Source organism: Embiotoca jacksoni, unplaced genomic scaffold, assembly GCF_022577435.1.
Source record: "Embiotoca jacksoni isolate LCO1_2020_lvr unplaced genomic scaffold, fEmbJac1.0.p SCAF_16, whole genome shotgun sequence".
Lineage (NCBI taxonomy): Eukaryota > Metazoa > Chordata > Actinopteri > Embiotocidae > Embiotoca > Embiotoca jacksoni.
This window is the reverse complement of record NW_027185296.1, coordinates 12,982,560-13,002,263: the sequence shown is the minus strand read 5'-3', so window position 1 is coordinate 13,002,263 and position 19,704 is coordinate 12,982,560. Positions and strand designations below refer to the sequence as shown.

The 19,704-nt window shown below is 43.3% G+C and overlaps 2 protein-coding genes across 3 annotated transcripts; one reads left to right on the top strand and one right to left on the bottom strand.

Annotated features, from left to right (window-relative positions):
* Nucleotides 1-402: 402 nt before the first annotated feature.
* On the bottom strand, nt 403-10,129 carry uhmk1 (U2AF homology motif (UHM) kinase 1). Its single transcript, XM_069150987.1, has 9 exons — nt 9,365-10,129; nt 8,769-8,898; nt 7,626-7,812; nt 7,356-7,553; nt 7,147-7,241; nt 6,990-7,066; nt 6,740-6,838; nt 6,512-6,600; nt 403-5,855 (listed from the first exon to the last, which is right to left on the bottom strand). The coding sequence occupies exons 1-9, from the start codon at nt 9,663-9,665 to the stop codon at nt 5,709-5,711; spliced, it is 1,323 nt and encodes a 440-aa protein (XP_069007088.1). The 5' UTR covers nt 9,666-10,129; the 3' UTR covers nt 403-5,708.
* A 1,592-nt stretch (nt 10,130-11,721) lies between these two features.
* On the top strand, nt 11,722-18,059 carry akr1a1b (aldo-keto reductase family 1, member A1b (aldehyde reductase)). Of its 2 annotated transcripts, none has more exons than XM_069150988.1 (9): nt 11,722-11,859; nt 13,814-13,909; nt 14,848-14,967; nt 15,156-15,307; nt 15,532-15,727; nt 15,828-16,027; nt 17,160-17,232; nt 17,422-17,508; nt 17,770-18,059. In XM_069150988.1, exons 1-9 carry the CDS (start codon nt 11,830-11,832, stop codon nt 17,833-17,835), a joined length of 1,020 nt encoding a protein of 339 aa, XP_069007089.1. In that variant the 5' UTR covers nt 11,722-11,829; the 3' UTR covers nt 17,836-18,059. The 2 variants fall into 2 exon arrangements, with proteins under 2 accessions (XP_069007089.1, XP_069007090.1); XM_069150989.1 differs by lacking the exon at nt 11,722-11,859 and adding an exon at nt 12,238-12,449.
* Nucleotides 18,060-19,704: the final 1,645 nt, after the last annotated feature.

The window sequence follows — 19,704 nt, the reverse complement described above, 5'->3', positions numbered from 1 at the left end:
GCAGCGATGCACTGTGTTCACAGACAATGGTTTTCACAACTGTTCCTGAGCCCATGCAGTGATTTCCACTTCAGAATTGTGTCTGTTTTTAATGCAGTGCTGCCTGAAGGCTTGAAAATCATGTCCGTCCAATACTGGTTTCCAGCCTTGTCCCTTGTGTTCAGAGATTTCTCCAGATTATGAACCATAGATGATAAATAATGATATAATGATAAGTTCTTGTTTTACATTGAGGAACTTTTTACACAAAGTGTGGTGCATTTTGGTCCAATATAGGAAGCTTAACATTTCTAACAGATCTCTACCTCTACACATAAATGTAAAAGAGCATCTGTATCGTCCTGTCCATCATTACCTGCATGAATGACTCCCTGTGCCCCCAAAACAGCAGACAAACAGCAGTTCAAGTCAAGCTTAGTTTTTATTATGATGTACTCAAACACAGCAGCCTGAGTTTCATGATTCACTTTCAACTGGAAGCCTGTAAAGCATGATTAACTCGCAGTTTCACGTGTTGCATGCATATCTTGCATACAGTGACCTTCTCACATTGTGCTTCATTTAAAAACAGATTCAAAAAGAAAAAGCAGCTTTCAGTTTGATCTGTGGGACATTTTGAACAGGACAACTCACTCAGGATGGCGATGAACAATGTTTCATTGAGGAAAAAAAAGAGACCATTTATTTGGCCACACCTATCCCCCTGTTCTCTGGAACATCATCCAAGTTTTACCTAACATTCAACAAACTGCTTCTCAACCAAACTGCTTCAAAAGAAACCAAAGGAAGACCTCAGAAAAAAAAAGGCAACAGTTGTTTTCAGGATTGTCTTTTGATATTTTAAATGATTACACTGACAATTGGACTTTTTGGCGTTTTCCAGACTCAAAATGAAACAAAAGCTGTGCAGCTTCTCCCTCCTCCCACATCATTTGGTTTCAGTTGGCTAATAGTTGTGTCAGGATTTAAATTTCTCAGCCCTCAAGAGTTTGTGCTGCCTGACATGTATTCTTTAAACCCAACTGGACAACAGTAGGTCAGAGAGGAGGTGAAATGATTGTTGCAGATGTAAATGAGAATTCAACATTAATAGTAGTTCGTTCTTCCACCAGTTAACACCTGCATGATATTAAATACAAGGTCAGTTTAAAACTAAGCAGCAGGTGGACCCCATGCTGTAGTGTGACGATTGTATTCGCCTTCAGCTGACTGGTTACATCAACAATCACAGAGGTAAAACAATGAAAACTAGTGCTGATGGTTGTGTCAGTTTCTGATGAAGCAGAATGAAGCCGCTTCTGCTTTTATCTGCTGTGCTATAAAGAGTTTTTAAGATTATCCTCACCTGATGTGCTTTAGGACTGGACTGGGTTCTGCAGATATCAGTGTACAAACAACCGGCAGCACTCTTCACTTCCTCACTGATTTTTACATTTCCTTTTACAACACACACACACACACACACACACACACACACACACACACACACACACACACACACACACACACACACACACACAGCAAAATAGCTTTTCCAACGTATAAAGCCATGAACAACCCTGGAAAAAAAATACATCTTTGATGACTAAAAACTGGCTTAAAATAGCACTTCAGCTCATTTTCCAACCTCCTTGGTAGTGAGAAGGTGTTTGACATTTAAAGGGTTAAACACGGAGGAGTTATGTAATGCAGCCTCAAAGACAAAAAAAAAACCACAATCAAAAATAACAACATTGAAGTCAAAAATAGATGGAACTCTCTTTTTACAACGTAAAAGGCTGAAAGTTTAAATCAGAGCCACAGAGATGGAAGATGTCCAAGGATGGAGGACCCCGAGGTCTGGCAGGAGAGACAGGTAAAAAGTGTGCAGGTAAACAAAGCAACAAAGTCCATGCATACACACTGATTTACAGAGCTTTGGATACATTCCCAGCTCTGGGAAATAACTTGTCAGCTCAACACCAACACGGGTCACACAGCTCTTACGGATTCTTTCACTCTGTCCTCTCGAGTGCCAAGTGAGCAAGATTCACACAGAAACAGGCATCTCTAAAGACAGCTATGTGCATGGAGGACATGGGAGTTCAAACAGCATCTTTTCAAAACGGCACATACGTTAACAAGATCAGTAGTGGAAAAACGTGCTGATATTGGTTTTACCTTCATTTAATCTGACTCACATTGCTCTGCACTTAAACAAGTATAAATTAGTGCTGTAACAATTAGTAAGAGTCTGAATCTACAGAGTTTATGGTCAACTATCTATCAAGACAAATATTGTCTGGTTTCAGCTTCTTAAATGTCATGTTTTCTGCTTTTGTCTGCTTTCTTTGAGGGTATTTTAAAAAAAAGTCTGACACTTAAATCCTCTCAGACGGGACTGAGACCATTTTATCAGATTGGTACCATTCAAAGTTAAATTAGATCTACAGACAGAGAAAAAAAATACAAATATATAAAATAAAAAACTATCTTTTCATAACATTAAGAGAACTTAACTACAACAACTGTGTAAACAAACAAAATAAAGCTGATTTTACATATTCGAGCTCACACCACGTTGAGGATGGACTTGAAGCAAACACTCAGGTCACCTGAAGCCTGCAGAAATATTTGACTCCAACATTTGAAGGCTGTTTCACTGCCGACTCTCAGCTCTGCCAAAACTGAATGAAACATCAGCAGCACATTCAGACCTGCAGAGAACAAACATTTTCAAACGCCGCATCAATTCATCCAGATTTTCATCCGCTCATGAAAGGCCATGAGATCACGTGATCCTTTTCAAGAGGCAGCCACAGAAAACACCTGCTCTGCTCTTCACCATGTAAACTAGCAGTAAAAACCACATCTGGATCCACAGCTGGTGACCTGCTGCTCATATTCATCAACAACCGGACACTGAACAGAGTCAGAGTCCGTCCTCCAGGACAGGAAGACGTACAGCTACACACCGTTCACGCTGCAAAGTGGACTCAGTCCGGTGAATGAACTCGTGCTCTGAATCATTTGGACTGAAGGCTTCAATCAGCAACAACCGCTGGGTCACACGGCCGCCCAGCAGGCCTCAGACTCAAACTATTACACCTGAAAACAACACAGAATCTGCACAGAAGAAAAGTTCACTTCGCAATGTCCACCCTGTCCCCACGCTGCTGAATCTAAGGACCATACTTCTCCTTTGATTTGATTCAGCAGACCTGTGGTGAGTTTCTTCCTTTTCAGAGGACCTGGAACACATGATCATACAGAAGCTGTGGAGCTCCACAAAACAGGAATATAAAATCAGACAAATTTCAAATGTCTTCAGGGATTTTGATGACATCATCACAGATTCATGTTCTGCACCAGGTCCTTTACAAACTCTGGGACTAATGAGGAACAGCCTGGGACAGAAACTGTGCTCTTAGACTTCTTATTATTTGAGGACTGTTTAGACGTCGCTCATAACACGGATCATCTTTCTTTTTATACCACTTGATAGAAAAACTGCTGTTTGGGAAAGTGGTTGGAGTCGAATTCAAGTTATTTTTCTCGTGGAAACTTTGGAATCGTCTTTTCAGGCACACAGAAATAAAGCATGTAGAAAAATACATAGATATATAATTTATAGAACTTTACACAGGATCAACCAGCAATTTTTCCTTTTCCTCTTTTTTTTTATGTCACATATAATTCAAATAAAAATCTTAACATGGGAAGAAACACATAACTTAGTCAAAATAGGTTGATTTATACGTCCGCAGGCTTCAAACTTGTTCCTGTTTTCTATCAGTTTCTGGTTTGTGTCACACTTAATGACTTGTCCAGTGAAACAGAAGCAGAGCTCTCCAACATGCAGCTCCTCACACACCTCACTTTAAAGCAAAGCTGTAGAACTATTAGAGAAGAGCTGACACATTCTACCTTGAATAAATGACCCCAAAAAATTGCCTGCATAAGCAATAAAGCACACCATTTTCCACTTTAATACACGCGACACTGTTGTGTAGCTGCAGCCTGACATGATGGTGACAGGGTGGCAGTTACTTTAGCTTTGTTTAGTTTGAGCAACAGCAGCACCATCTCCTGTAGCTGCTTTAACAAGAATACAGGGAAGAAACAGCAACGAGCAGCTTCACGAAGAAACTAAACCAAATGTGTGCTCCGTCTCGTCTGTAACAGTCGGGTTGTGTTAGTGTGCAGACCGAGTCTGCAGGAAGAGAGTTGCGTTTTAAGGCCTCTGCAGCGGCTGCAGCTACGTGAGAAATAAACATCCCGTAGCTGAAGCGCCGCCAGGTGGTGTAGCAGCTTGTGATGGTCTCAGGGCACTTGTGTAAAACATCATTAGACAGAACTTACAGAGTGGGCTGAACGTGTACGACAACATCCAGTGTTAGAAAGTGGAGAGGAGGGAACATCAGAACTGCTGCTTCTACAAACAACAAACACATTTCACCGAGCTGGCTGCTACCATTAATAATCTGACAACAAAACAACCAAACCATCTTTTTTCTGGCTGGTTAAAATCTTTGTTTTAAAGCTGCACAATTTTACATCTGGTCAGGCAACGAGCAGCTTTTCTTCAAACTGTACGAGACACTGCTGTGTCCTAACAGACGCCACAGGACAACAGCGCTGCTCCCTTATCTCTTATCTGTGTAGTTGGACTACTAGTGTTCCTCCCCCGTACATCAGCAGGGATTTAACCACAGTGGGGACAGAAACACAGACCGCTCCCACTTCTAACAAAACCTGAAAATTACAACAATGCCCGACCCACTTTACACGACGGGTGCTAATGTACCATCTGCATCTCATGACCAGCCTGACGCTCTTGATTCAGAACATCTTCAACCTCTGCTTCAGATTGCCTTCACACACCTGTTCCTGGATGAATCGGATCATTTTGACTTGTTCAGCGTTGCTGTGAAAGCTGCACGTCTTTACTAGAGGAAGCAAATGACAACGAAATTATCCTCGGACCACGTTCACGCACTGTAAAAGCTACGAACCATTAGGGCTACAGGACGGGGGGCGCTGGGAGCCCTGAGCGTGCTCAGATAGACGCAGAGAACCAAGACTACCAGCTGGAGGACGGTCTGTTTAAAAACATGTCTCCTTGAAAACAGCCAGAGGACATCAGGACATCCCTGGGACCAACTCCTCTAAGAGCCTCACATTACAAATAGAAATGAGCAGTAATTATATCATGATAATTATTGTTAGCTGACAGAACGAAGACTAAATCTTCACTTCAGAGGGATGTGATTTTTACAGGAGGTTTTTGGAGTCCTAAAACTCCAACACATCAGTGTCAGCCTGCGACATGTTTCTAATCACATCCCGACACGGACGACGTGTCTCGCTGTTCATTCATCCAGAGAGAAGCTCTAGAGCCGTTTAATGTAGAGCACAGACCGTCAGACTGTGCTCTACCATCAGATAAAGGGTTTCTCATGTAACAGAGGTCCTAATGAAGGAATGAGTGAAAGGGAAGCTAGAGGAGGACCTGCTGTCCTCTGACCGCTGTCGTGAAACTGATAAGAGACTGCAGGCAGAAGCTCCTCACAGCACTGACTGCAGAACACCACCATGATAACATGCAGGACTGACAACTACTTTAGAACTGAGACGGTTTCAGCTGCGGGGACGAACACTCGTGACCGTGAGAGGACGTGGAGCCCAGTGCAGCTGTCTTTAAATCATGCAGAGGTGTAGCGGGAGCTTCACTGAACAGTCTGGTACAGGTAACCTCTCTTGTAGGCGCTCAGAGGGTAGAAGGTGGCGACCACGAACTTCCCATCGAAGGTTCGGCCTGTCAGCAGCCTCTGGGCCTCTTTGGAGTCGCTGGAGTTGGCGTACTCCACAAACACCTGGAGGACATGTGAAACGAGGAGTTAGAGGGAGTGTGTGTGTGTGTGTGCGAGAGAGAGAGTGTGTGTGTGTGTGTGTGTGTGTGTGTGTGTGTGTGTGTGTGTGTGTGATCCTTCATCACAGTTCTGATGTCACTGAAGAGTTTCATTGGCTGAGTCCCTGCAAGCCGTCTCTTCTTTGCACAAACACATTTTCCAGCATCTATTAAGCTCTGCTTGACATTCATCTATTTTACGAGCACTTTGACGACATGTTTGCACCTCATTTAGATGAAACATTAAGTGGCTGCAATTTGTCTTATCAATGATTGACCACCACGCTTCCCTGTTCCCTCTTAGCTGCAGTGTGTTTAGTAGCAGCAGGAAAGCTTACCGTCTCCTCGTAAGCATTTCTATCTGGTAGAACAGCAGGTCAGCAGCGTCAACGTGCAGCTGACAGATCGGTACAATTGAAGTGATGAAACATGTCGACATGCAGCACAATCTCAGATCAAGGTTTCCGACATGTTTGGAGTCCAGACCAGGAAGAAGTAAATCTGTTTGAGACCCACGACCAGCAGTTTCCTGATGAAGTGTTCGGTTCGTGTGTCTGATGTGCAGTTTTATTCTCCTCAGTTAGTGTCTGGAGATGAATAATAGCACCTTTAAATGTTTACCTGTCCTTTCCCAGGGTTCTCCTTGGGGATGAGCAGAGACACCACCGAGCCGTACTTCTGACACTCCTCTTTCATGTCATCCAGAATATCTGGGAGCAACGTGTGGTTAGTTTTATATTTCTGCAAAGGCATGGAGCTCTAGAACAAACTGTCTGCAGGAAATCTATCCAAACAAAATATATACGACATAAACTGTCTGGAAAAAAGAACGACATTTGGTTCTTGTACCTTCGTACTCTTCTTCATTATGCAGGTGGCTGTCGTCAATCAGGTTGAGCAGACGCAGAACAGGAGAGGGCAGCAGGACCAGGTCCTCAATGTGAGGCGCTGGTACACACACACACACGCGCACGCACACACACACACACACACACACACACACACACACACACACACACACACACACACACACACACAGGTGAGTATAACACACAGAGTTGTGTTTATCCTGGTGTACGTCTCAGATGTAGACACGTACCGAAGGGGATGCTGAAGAAGGGGCTGAACAGGGCAGTTTCAGCTGAGCATCTCTGTTTAGGGTCGTTGAGCAGCATGCTGCAGATACACAGGGACACGTCGTTAACATTATAATACGACTGATGATGTCATCATGTAGTCAGGGAGATGAAGTTTACCTCTTGATGAGGTCTCTGAGGTGGTAGACGGGGATGGCGGGGCTCACCACACTGCTGCTGGTGAAGATGGTGTCTACGATGGCAGCGCTGTTATCCTGCAAGACAGGATATCATAATCTGACTGGAACTAATGCTCAAAACTTTCTGTGATTTTTGGAAGGCCTTCTGATTCCATTAAAAGAGCATCATTGACGAGGTGTCCGTCCTACCTTCCACTCCTGCGAGCGGAGCGTGTCTTTGAGTTTAACTCCCGAGAACATCTCCAGCAGGATGATGCCGAGGCTCCAGGAGTCCACAGCAGCCGTGCAGCCTGAGTCTCCCTCCATCTCCACCCCGGCCTGAGCCAGGCTGTTCTGTAGCTCCGCCTCCGGAGCACGGTACCCATCTGTCTGGATGTACTTCACATCCTGGAAGAAGGGACACCACTGTAATAACACACACACAGACACAGACACACACACACACACACACACACAGACCTGGTTTCCCTGCTTGAAGCTGAGGCCGAAGTCGATGAGCTTGAAACACTGGTCATCGGCGCTCCAGAGGATGTTGCGTGGTTTGAGGTCTGCGTGGACGTAGCCCTCCCTGTGCAGGAAGGCCAGAGCCTCCAGGATGTCTCTGGCACAGTGCTGGACGAGCCACATGGAGTGGCCCTGCTGGGGTCTGAGCAGAGCATCAGACACCGTGAGCTCACACTACAGTACGAATACCAACATACAATATACATACAATAGATTGGACCCAGTTTATACTCAAGATATTTATTCTTTGTATACAGCAGGGTCTAAAATGTGACAAATTTTCATCTTCAAACTCATTTTAATAAATTGCATTCACAGATTCTACTTCTCACTCAGATTCATAATGACCTCCTTTGTGTTTGTTACTTCACGTGCAGCACACGTGTTCAACCAGTAGATGGCAGTGTGCGCTGGTCTGAAGGAAGTTTCAACATGTCAGCGCTTCATTTCACCATCTTTACTGAGTAACGTTTAACTTTGAAAGGCAAAAAGAAAATGACATTAACATCAAGAGTATTATAACAAAAGCCTCAAAGAATGATGGTAGAAAACTTCAGACAGAAACAGCCTAGTTTGGGTTGAATACAATGCTCAGACTTTAACAGTTGTCCAGTTTTAAGAGGGACGGACGGACTGAGGCGGGACGTTCTGCTGGTATCAGTACAAACTGTGCATGTTGTGACCGACAGACGCGCAGGTGGATGAAATGTGCATATCTTTAGTTTGTCTTGCATCGCTTGCTCCTTCTGTCCTGCTGCAGTTGTAGATTTCTTTAGTGTTCCAGTACTTCTGCTGTATTTTGAAAACAGTCAATAGTTTTGTGTCATTTAATTGTGGAAGTGTGTATTAAACCGTGTTTTGCAGTAAGACCTCGACATCTCCTGCTTTCCAAACACAATAAAACTTCACTCTTGTGTGTGTTTATGTCTTGATTGCGTGTGGGGACCCGTTATCACGTTACTGCTCGTAGTGGTGTGACATACACCAAAGAAATATCAATATTTTCAGACAAGGAAATGAAAAAAAAAGACCCTATACTGGCTGAAATGCACCATGAGCACTTCAATCAGAAGAGAAGGAGTGACATCACTCACTCACCTGTCACCCTGAGTGCTGCTGTTTCCTCTCACAAGCAGCTCAGACACGCTGACATCCAGCAGCTCCAGCAGAAGACAGCGGGTGGTGACACCCATACAGCTGTGGTTGGTGAACACCCCGTACAGCGTCACTGAGGAGCAACACAACACGCCTGTTAACACGCATACAACACGCCTGTTAACACGCATACAACACGTCTGTTAACACGCATACAACACGCCTCACACTCCTATCAATGCAGACAAAGAACTTCTTTCAGGGTCTCCTGGTGGAGACACGATGTGACAGCACCACCGAGGACCAGGAACAGCTTCACACCACATCTTTAAGACTTTCACAATATGTTTAGTCATGAAATGAATCAGGATAATAATCTGATGCATCTTCATTCTGAGTCCAGGTTTCAAAGGTCCTACAGAGACTACAGTCAGGTGGATGTTGTCGGTACATTAGACACCAGCTCGTTATCATATCACGTCTTTAGATGGCAGATGGAAATCTAACATGTTTCTGATGACATCATCTCTATTAAAAAAAGAAAAAGAGCGGCAGAGTGAAAACGTGTCTGCGGCTCTCCGTGTGAAGCTGCTTGTTACCGATGTTTTTGTGTCCCTGGATGTCCTCCAGCACCGACCTCTCCTTGTGAAACCCGTAGTCTCCCCCCTGAGTGTCGGCCTGAAACTCCTTGACGGCGGCGGTGGTGGCTCTACCGGAGCTGACCCGGTACACCGAGGCCGACACTCCCTGGCCGAGCCTCGACTGGACGGTCCATATCTCTCCGAATATCTCGAAGAGCACCGGCTTCATGCTCTGGTCCACACCGCCCTGCGGCGGCGGCGGCGGCGGGATGCTGTTCGGGCGCTTCGCGCTCGGCTCGGAGGAGCCGCAGTGAGCCATCGGGCCGGAGGAGGACGGAGGACGGAGGAGGAGGGAGGCCGGAGGACGGAGAGGAGCAGCTAGTCGACAGGAGAGAGCAGCTGCAGCGGCATCGCAGACCGGACAGTTATCAGCACCTCCTCCAAACCACCGGGACGGTGAGCCGCTACTCTCTCTGGCTTCACCCACCACCGGATTCACCGGAGACCGGAGGTGAGCGGAGGTGAGCGGAGGCCGGAGGTGAGCGGAGGTGAGCCCGCTCCGTCAACAGCAGCTCACCGGTCAGCTGACCACAGTTTAACTTCGCTCCTCCAAAGACTCGAGCAGCTCTAAAACAACCACTTTACGGGAGAACGCTTCCCCCATAACACGGCGGATAATATTAAAACCGTAAGAAGTGAATATGGAGTCCAGAAAGATCCACCGAGGCTGCAGTTGAAGTTGTGCCTGAGTTGTAAACTCAGGTTGTTGATATTAATCTTACTTCCGTTTCTTCTTGCAGGTTTGTGCTTCATATCTTCTTGCAGTCTGCCCCCTGCCGGTGAGGAGTGCACCTGCACTATCCTCTCCTCCCTATAAACGTCAGTAGTGTCATATGACGCTGCACCCATAATAATAATATTAATAATAATACATTTTATTTATATAGCCCCTTTCATACAAGGAATGCAGCTCAAAGTGCTTCACAGCAAGATAATTACATGCAGTGTTTCACATACAAACAGATATAAAGGAACATTTGAAGATATAGAAAAGAAATGAGATGCATAAAAACAGATCAAATTCATAAGAACTGATCAAATGCAAAGGAAACAGATCAAATCAATAAAATTAAACACAAATAGAGCAATAAGCAACATGCATTTTAAAGTGCAAGAGAGCTTCAAGAGTTACTAGTTAAAGACTAATGTAAAGAGATATGTTTTGAGCTTTCTTTTAAAAGTATTAACTGAACTAATGCTGGGCATTTTTGACGGTTTTTTTTGCCAGTTCTTCAACATTATTACCTCAAACAATAGAAGAGAAAAAGAAGTCATCAAGAAATGAAAACTGCACCGTGATAATTAGCGAGTGAATGCTTCTGTGTTGTGTCCTTGTGCGTCTGAGGCTCTTCAACGTGTCTCCTCGCTGGCCTTGAGGAAGCAGCAGACTGCAGACATTCATCCTGTTGTACATCCGGATGTCTTTCAGCTCCCTCTGCTGCGTGCTTGATATCATAAACAGGGCGCTTTTGTGTGTTCCTACAGTGGTCTGCTTTCAAAAGTAACACATTATGAACGATGTCGGGATAGCTTGCCTGTGTGGACACAGTTGGCAATGGAATTATTATCTTAGCCTAATCCCAATGTTGACAAGGCAATATTTACCAAATTATTTAAAATCACAAGGGAAAAGGGAAATGTTTTCTCCTGCTGAGTCATTTGTTTTTCTTAAACAAAAATCTGTAGGTTAAAAATCCATTGTTTTTATTCAGTATATAAAATGTAATAATAATAATGATGTCACTTCAAGCCCTGCTTGGTGCTTGGTGAGGACATGTGTGCCTCAATAGAGAACAAAGAATCTGCCAGTTACATATATATTGTAAAAGCTGTATGTATTATGAAATATTGCATGTAAATGATCCTCAGATTAAATGTACGTTTAGACTCATACTTCCCGCTTTTTGTAGACTGCTATAACGTCACTATCCTAACAAAACACATCTTTATTTAAACGTGGAACGCTTTATTAAAACCAAAAGTAACTTCAGTTTCAGTTAAAACCTTTCAAAATAAAATTGTTGATAATATAAAGATAATCAAATTATGAAATCAAATGAATAAGATTACATTAAAATAGATAGCCGAGTAAAAAAGTTAATTTTTATAGCCAGATAATCTGAATCCTTTCAGGCCTTTAAAAAAGTAAAACTGAAAACCGCTGTTAATATTTAATATACACAAATTGCAATTTATGAATATTCTGTTCACCCAAAATAAACAACATGTTCACTTATTTATTTTATTAAATTCCTAATTTCGACATATTTTCGTGACTTTTATTCCACCCGGACTTTCAGCGGAAATACCGGCATCATCAAACCGGAAGAAGAAACGTCAACAAGATGAGGTGGTGGTTTTGAACATTTGTCAGCAAAGAGCAGTCCTGCATTCTCGTGGAGGAGCTGGAGGACAACACGAAGATGTCCCTGCCGGAAGTCAGAGGAGACGTGGTGAGTTGTGTGACCGTTGAATCGCCGGTCGTGCCGGTTAACGTTGTGTAATGTCCGCACCGAGAGGAGTCGTGAAGCGGCCGGTGCACGCTGGTTGACGGTGAGTCGGTCTGTAACGGGATGTCCTCGGGATAAATCACTGAACATGGAATAAAGGCGGAAAGTGACGTCATCAGGTGAGAGCTGAAGCTGGCTAGCTGTGACGGTCACGTGCTGAAGAAGAGCTGAACGGTGACGTCACTGTTATCGAGCCCCCGAGTGAAAGCCTCGTGTCTCCGTGGTGAATCACGTGGTTTGGTTAATATCCGCTGCGCTGTTGAAACGTCACTTTTTGTGCAAGTTGTTGAAAAGGTTTTGTTCCCGAGGCGCGAGCTCAGTCACGTTGGGGCGGGGCTGTGCGCGTGACTCCAGGACATCAGCTGACTGGATGTCGAGATCAGGAACATGTCTGTTGTGTTTTTACTGGCAAGATGAGTGCTGCATAAAAACAACATCTCAGTGAACACATCAGGAGGCAGTGAAATAAAGGAGCGGGACACGTGCAGCTCCATGACCTCGTCCTGCTGGGTGAATTGAACAAATTGCTGCAGGTAGGAATCAACCGATCAAATCGGACCGTTTTTAACATGGGTGTCACATTTTAGGTTCTCAAACTGAAGGTCGTGGCCCCACAAGGTGTCATAGAATAAATCTGAGGGGCTGCAAGTTGATTTAGAAAATGAAGAAGCAGGTTCTCATGTCACAGGGTTTTGACTTCTTTAGGCTCGCTGTGAACTTTACTCTCTTCTGTAAATGACTGAAGAAACGTTGCTGCTTTTGGACTAAAACAACAATTTATGAAGCGAATGAAGACGTGGTACCAGGCCCTGTTCAGGAACCCGTCTGTACACATCCACGGTCCTCCTGCTGACGATACATAAACATCTGCAGTGTCATGTATTTTTTTTATAATGTGTAGATTGCATGTGTAATGCTGATTTTGTAAAGATCAGACAATAAATATGTTTCCCTCTTGTTCGGGATGAGGGCGTGCACGAATCCCTCCGAGTCCTGTTTGGATCGGACAGCTGAAATCCCTGTTTGAGGCACGTTGAGGAATTGGTTTGGCAGCTGGGCCTAAAAACAGGGCTGTGGAAATACCGGGTTTCCTTTTCAGCTCTCCGGGACGTACCAACAGGGTGTTTTGTTCTTGTTTGCAAATATAGTGATTTTTGTCATGTATTTCTTTAAGTGGAGATAATAATGAATTCCCTCCGCCAGCGTCACAGATCAGCCTGCAGAACTTTTCCATCCGACAGGCTGGGGCAAACTGTGCTAAACATATGCACCCTAATATCATATTAAATCATTATATTTAATAAATTCACTCGTATAGACTTAGTTTTTGTTCTTGATTACATCAGCTGTTTCAAATAAGAGACCAGTTTTGTCTTGGGGAAGGGGGGGGGGGGGGTTCTCCCTGTGTGACCTTTAACCCTGGTCATGTGTAAGGTGGAGGGAGGCATCACACTGTGAGGTGTGTTTAGGATCCCTCTGTTCCTCAGGACCTTCACACAATCCTCCACATTGTATTTACTCAGTCCAGCTGAACTTTCTCAGCCTACTGATGTATTTAATAATAATAATAATAATAAACGTAAACAAAAGATGCAGCTCAAAGTGCTTCACAGCAAGAGAATTACATGCAGTGTGTTACATAAAAACAAGTATAAAGGAACATTTGAAAATATAATAAAGAAATGAGATGCATAAGAACAGATCAAATGAAAAAGAAACGGATAAAATAAAACATAGAGTTGAAATATAAAATAAGTAATAATTATGTGCAGTCAGTTCCTCCTCTAACCACAGTTCGTCATATGTTTGCTTGTTGCAATTGCCTCCACTTCTTTCCTACAGAAACGGAGCAGCTCCCCTCACTGACTGACTCGCACTCTGCTTGTCCTCCTTTAAGGTGTTTCACAGAAGCATGAATGAGTTTGCGGTTCTCAACACGGGGCGCAAGATGCCCCTCATCGGTCTGGGAACCTGGAAGAGTGAGCCGGGGAAGGTGAACGCTGCACTTTAATCATCCTGCTTCTTCCATGTCATCTCTTTATTTGATTTATTTTGTAATAACATGAAACTCTGAACAATATTCAGCCTCTCGGCCTTGCCCACTCCCCCTCCTCTTGTCCATCTAGATACAGAAATATATCAGTAATATCACGCTAAAGCTGCACTGATCAATATTTTTTATAATAAATTGAAGTAATCTTAACGTAGTAGTGTCAAAACCCAGAAGCATTATCACTGGACTCCAGCAGTCCCCTCAGCTCTGCTGTGTTTTCGCTTCTTACAGCACATTATTTTGGGGTTTTACAATTATGCAGCTTTTACCGTTTTCATTTAGTCTGTCATCAGCATAACTGCTCTTAAAAATAAACTCTAAAAATAAACTGCACAGTCAGCAGGTGAACAGCAGCTGAGAGGCAGATATTTCCTCAGGAGACCAAAACAGAGTCAGAGGAGAGGAAATGTTGGATCTGTATGATTCAGGAGGACACACACACACACACACACACACACACACACACACACACACACACACACACACACACACACACAAACACACAATGTGTGTGCGTCTTGGCAGCATGTGTTTAGTAGTGTGTTTGCTAACAGCTGTAAATATTAGCTTTAGAAGCTGGAACGTGTCAATGTTGTGTTCATCTGCTCCCTTGCACCCCCCAGTGGACAAAAAACCCACTGCTCATTTAAATCCATCTGACAACATGTCAGATCATTTCTGCCTGCATCCGTGTGCGAGTGTGTAAATGAAAGTCAGGTTGTAACATTTGTAGTTAAATGACTGAAATTTGAATGTTTCCTCTAAATTTTCAGGTCAAAAACTTAAAGATGAACTTTTACTCAGTGAAACTAGTTTTTTCCAGTTGATGGTTGTGCCCCAATGCAACCTCAGGTGTCCTCTTGTTCCCTCCATCCCAGGTGAAGCAGGCCGTGATCTGGGCGCTGGAGGCGGGGTATCGCCACATCGACTGCGCACCCATTTACGGCAACGAGGTCGAGGTCGGAGAAGCCCTGCAGGAGACGCTCGGTCCCGACAAGGTAGAACTGCTTCATCACGCTTCATCAGTTCTGTCCTCTAAGGAGGACGGACACCAGCCTCAGTAATTATGTCAGCTGTATGTTAATATCTCTGACAGATCTCTGGATTTTGTCTTTGTCTCAACTGTCCTGATATTTTTCCTGCTGAATCATTTCACGCCGTGTCCGCCACACCGTCCGTCCACCAGCCCCTGAGACGAGAGGACGTGTTCGTCACGTCCAAGCTGTGGAACACGCAGCACCACGCGGAGGACGTGGAGCTGGCCCTGTTGAAGACGCTGAAGGACCTGAAGCTGGAGTACCTGGACCTTTACCTCATCCACTGGCCCTACGCCTTCCAGTGAGCTCAGCCTCCACCAGGTCTCATAACCAGAGGAATCAACTCCTTACCTCCAGAAAACATGAGCTTTGTTTTCTGGAGGTAACGAGACGTTTTGAAAATGATTCGGACAAAGAAAAGTTGTCCAAAAAAGTTCCTACATTCATCTTCCAGGTTGTTTTCTGTCTTTGTCGGCCTTCAGCTGACACTTCTAAATCAGTAAACCTCCTTCTTCGTGTTTCCAGACGAGGAGACGTCCCCTTCCCTAAAAAGGAGGACGGCACCTTGTTGTACGATGACACCGACTACAAGCTGACCTGGGCCGCCATGGAGAAGCTGGTGGGGAAGGGCCTGGTCCGGTCCATCGGCCTGTCCAACTTCAACAGCAGGCAGATCGATGACGTCCTGTCGGTCGCCAGCATCAAACCCACTGTCCTCCAGGTGCAGTACGTTTGTGATGATGATGATGATGATGATGATGATGATGGTTATAAAGCACCTGTAGTGACCCTGATATCTGTGTGTGTGGGGGGACGGGCAGGTAGAAGGCCACCCCTACCTGGCCCAGGTGGAGCTTCTGACCCACTGTCGGGATCGGGGCCTGGTGATGACGGCCTACAGTCCTCTGGGGTCTCCGGACCGGGCCTGGAAACATCCGGATGAGCCCGTCCTGCTTCAGGAGCCTGTAGTCGCCTCCCTCGCAGAGAAATACCAGAAGTCCCCGGCTCAGATCATCCTGAGGTGAGAGTTCACTCCTGACCCGTTCTCAGCAGACATTTACAGATTGGTACATTTTAGCATCGTATCAACGTGGATGCAGACAAACTATCAATATTATATTGTGGAGTTAAAAGAATGTTTCAGGTGCACTGAGGACAGGTGAAGATGACAGCGTGGGTCACTGTCTGCTGGACGGTTTCATTCTGCAGCAGGAACAACTGAAAAATGGAATGAAAGAAAACAGATGCTGACACGCTTTTATTTTATTTGGTTTTTTTTTGGGGGGGGGTGTAGCAATATAAAACTCACCTGATTATTTTTTTATGAAGCTTTAGATTGATGTGAAATTCTGGATCTGGCTGGTATATTTTATGTGAAGTCTTTGAGATTCTGCCCGGTTTCAGTAAACGAGCTTCATTCGGGCGTCCTGAGGGCGACTGGACGACATCACGGAGGCTATGTCCTCTTTTATATCCAGGCTGGGGGGTCCCACAGAGCATGCTCAGTCTGCACTCATCCAGCCAGCACAGGAATGTCTCAGCAGACAAGCAGATTTAAAACCTCTAAATACTGTCAAATCCAGAGAGATTTATTTGTAGTGATGGTTTATTCAGGATTGTTTGACTTGAATGCATCACATGTTGATTTAGATGTAGAAGTTCTGCACTTATAACTGAAATATCACGATGTTATCATGTCATTGGACTTCTGCTGGTTCCCTCCAGCGTCTGCTCTGTTTAGCACCAAAGGCCTCGAACCAGGAAATAGAAACGGATTCTCCACAGCAGCACAGCTGGACGATATTTCAGGACTATCGTGTGTTTTATCAATTCTCTCGCTCCAGATTGATTGATTGATTGATTGATTGAGCGAGCACTAGCAGTGTACTGCAAACTGTGAAATGTCCTCCTCTGTGTAGTTTGGTGACAATTTATTTTTTGTTAAACAAAAGGTACAGTGTGTGTTAAATAAAAACAAAAGAAAGGACTGATGTGACTGACTTATTTTAGAAAATAGAAATCTTTAATATTGTTACAAGTCCTGCAAAAATCTCATTTCAGTCTGCTTCTATTTATAATTGAGACTCAAAAAAAAATGGTGTGTTCAAGAAACTCTGCCTAAATCTTTCCAACACAAATTGTTTGTATTGCAGGTGGCAGGCACAACGAGGAGTGGTAACGATCCCCAAGAGTGTGACGGAGTCTCGCATCAGAGAGAACCTTCAGGTGGAGATATTCAGTCTCACTACAATCATGTCCACATCAGGACAGTTTTCAGACAGACGGGTGTTTCTGTCTCAGTCAGGCTGGGTGTGAACAGCTCGTCGTGGTGGAGAAGCTGTGAACATGTTCTACAGTGTGTGCTGGAGTTGCAGCTGACAATGTGTCGTGTTGTGTTGTTGTGTTGTTGTCAAGGTTTTTGACTTCAGCCTGGAAGCGGAGGAGATGAAAAGCATCACAGCTCTGAACAGAGGCTGGCGCTACATCGTGCCGATGATGGACGTAAGTGGGCTTCATGTTCTCTGGTGCTTCACAGGCTCTACTTTAATAATCTAATCTTCTATATATGGGAGCCTGGGATCATTACACTGTATGATGAAGCATGATTTTAATACAGGTGGGTTTCCTTTATCTTAACAAGAGTAAGATCACATTTAAATATCACAAAACCTCAGATATTGGAAGTGATAACAAAAATATATTGGGAGTCCCACTGGATGAGCTCTTGTTCTGGTGTGTTGAGGTTTGTGTTGGTTGTTTCAGGTGGGAGGAGAGCGCGTTCCCCGGGATGCAGGACATCCTCATTACCCCTTCAACGACCCGTACTGACGACCCCCCCTACAGCCTGAATCTGTGCCTTCAACAGCCGTGAACACAACGTCACCTCCAGCATTGTAACAGCTGTTCCTGGATCCTCCCGTCACGGTGTACCTTTAGGTTTAAATCCTGCACTTCCTGTCAGAACATTTCAACTTCCTGTTGGTGACGGAGAAGATGTGGTATGACTGTATCCATACTGTGTTATTTTTTTAAATAAACAGTTTGTTACTTTATGTTGAAGGAGTCTTTGTTGAACCATGTGATCATTGATATGAACTGTGTGACTCAAAGTATTAAACCGGGATTTTCCACATATCCTGGTTTAAATAAGCCTTGGTTTGGATTTACAAAAGCAGTGGAACATAAGTCTATGTGTTGTTGGAAAAAATACTCTCACACAAAAAGAAAAAAATATATATATGTATGTGTGTGTGTATATATATATATATATATATATATATAATTTCTTTCCTTGTTTAAGTGTTCCTTTTATTTTTGTTTAGCTATATATATACAGTGGTGTGAAAAAGTGTTTGCCTCCTTCCTGATTTCTTATTTTTTTGCACGTTTGTCACACTTAAATGTTTCAGATCATCAAACAAATTTAAATATTAGTCAAAGATAACACAAGTAAACACAAAATGCAGTTTTTAAATGAAGGTTTTTATTATTAAGGGAGAAAAACAATCCAAACCCACATGGCCCTGGAAGGGGGAAAACACTTTTTCACACCACTGTATATAGTTAGGTTAGGTTAGGTAGTTACTTTATTAATCCCCGAGGGGAAATAAATAAAAAAAAGTTATGGAAATGCCACAGAGTATAGGAACAGTACTGTGAAATATCTGGATATAGATAGATAGATAGATAGATAGATAGACAGACAGACAGACAGACAGACAGACAGACAGATAGATAGATAGATAGATAGATAGATAGATAGATAATAAATAGATAGATAGATAGATAGATAGATAGATAATAAATAAATAGATAGATAGATAGATAATAGATAGATAGATAGATAATAGATAGATCGATAGATCGATAGATAGATAGATAGATAGTTAGTTTATTAATCCCCCAAGGAGAAATTCTTTCACTACAGCAGCATTATACATGCCCATAAAAAGTATTCACTCCCTCAGATGTTTCACCTTTTTGTTGCTTGTATACATGAAATCATGGTCAATATAATTTGGCTTTTCTGCTTCTTTCATGTCAAAGTGAAAACAGATTTTTACAAAATAATGTCAATTAATTAAAAATATATCCAGTCAAGAATTTGTGTCTGGACTTAAAAAGAGCTGTTCACGGCCGATCCCCGAGCAACCTGACGGAGCTTCAGCTGTTTTACAAGGAAGAATGGAGGAAAATGTCAGAGTCCAGATGTGGCGGCCTGATTGAGACACATCCACACAGACTCAGTTGCTGTGACCGCAGCCAAAGGTGCATCTACTAAATACTGACTGAAGGGGGGATATTTATGATATCATTTACTTTACCTTATATATTTTTAATTAATTGACATTATTTTGTAAAAATCTGTTTTCTCTTTGATATTAGAGGTTTTTTTGCAAATTCTTGTCAAAAAAGCCAAATTATATCGACCATGATTTCATGTATAAAAGCAACAAAAGGGTGAAACATCCAAGGGGGTGAATACTTTTTATAGGCATGTAGGTACAGGAAAAGATATAAAACAAGAGTAAAAATGCACAATATATATACAATGAAATAGAATAATATTAAATTAAAACTAACTAAACAATAGTGTAAGGATTTAAACAAACAAACAAACAAACAAGAATAATATTTACAGATAATATTTAATTTTTTTTTACATTTTGAATCACTGGTTGTTTTTCTTAAGAAACC

Coding starts and splice junctions, on each gene's coding strand:
- uhmk1 (XM_069150987.1), bottom strand. CDS start 9,665: ATGGCTCACTGCGGCTCCTCCGAGCCGAGCGCGAAGCGCCCGAACAGC. Junction 8,899..9,364: donor CCAGGGACACAAAAACATCG/GTAACAAGCAGC, acceptor GTTGCTCCTCAG/TGACGCTGTACGGGGTGTTC. Junction 5,856..6,511: donor AGAACCCTGGGAAAGGACAG/GTAAACATTTAA, acceptor CATGTCCTCCAG/GTGTTTGTGGAGTACGCCAA.
- akr1a1b (XM_069150988.1), top strand. CDS start 11,830: ATGTCCCTGCCGGAAGTCAGAGGAGACGTG. Junction 14,968..15,155: donor AGACGCTCGGTCCCGACAAG/GTAGAACTGCTT, acceptor TCCGTCCACCAG/CCCCTGAGACGAGAGGACGT. Junction 15,728..15,827: donor TCAAACCCACTGTCCTCCAG/GTGCAGTACGTT, acceptor GGGGACGGGCAG/GTAGAAGGCCACCCCTACCT.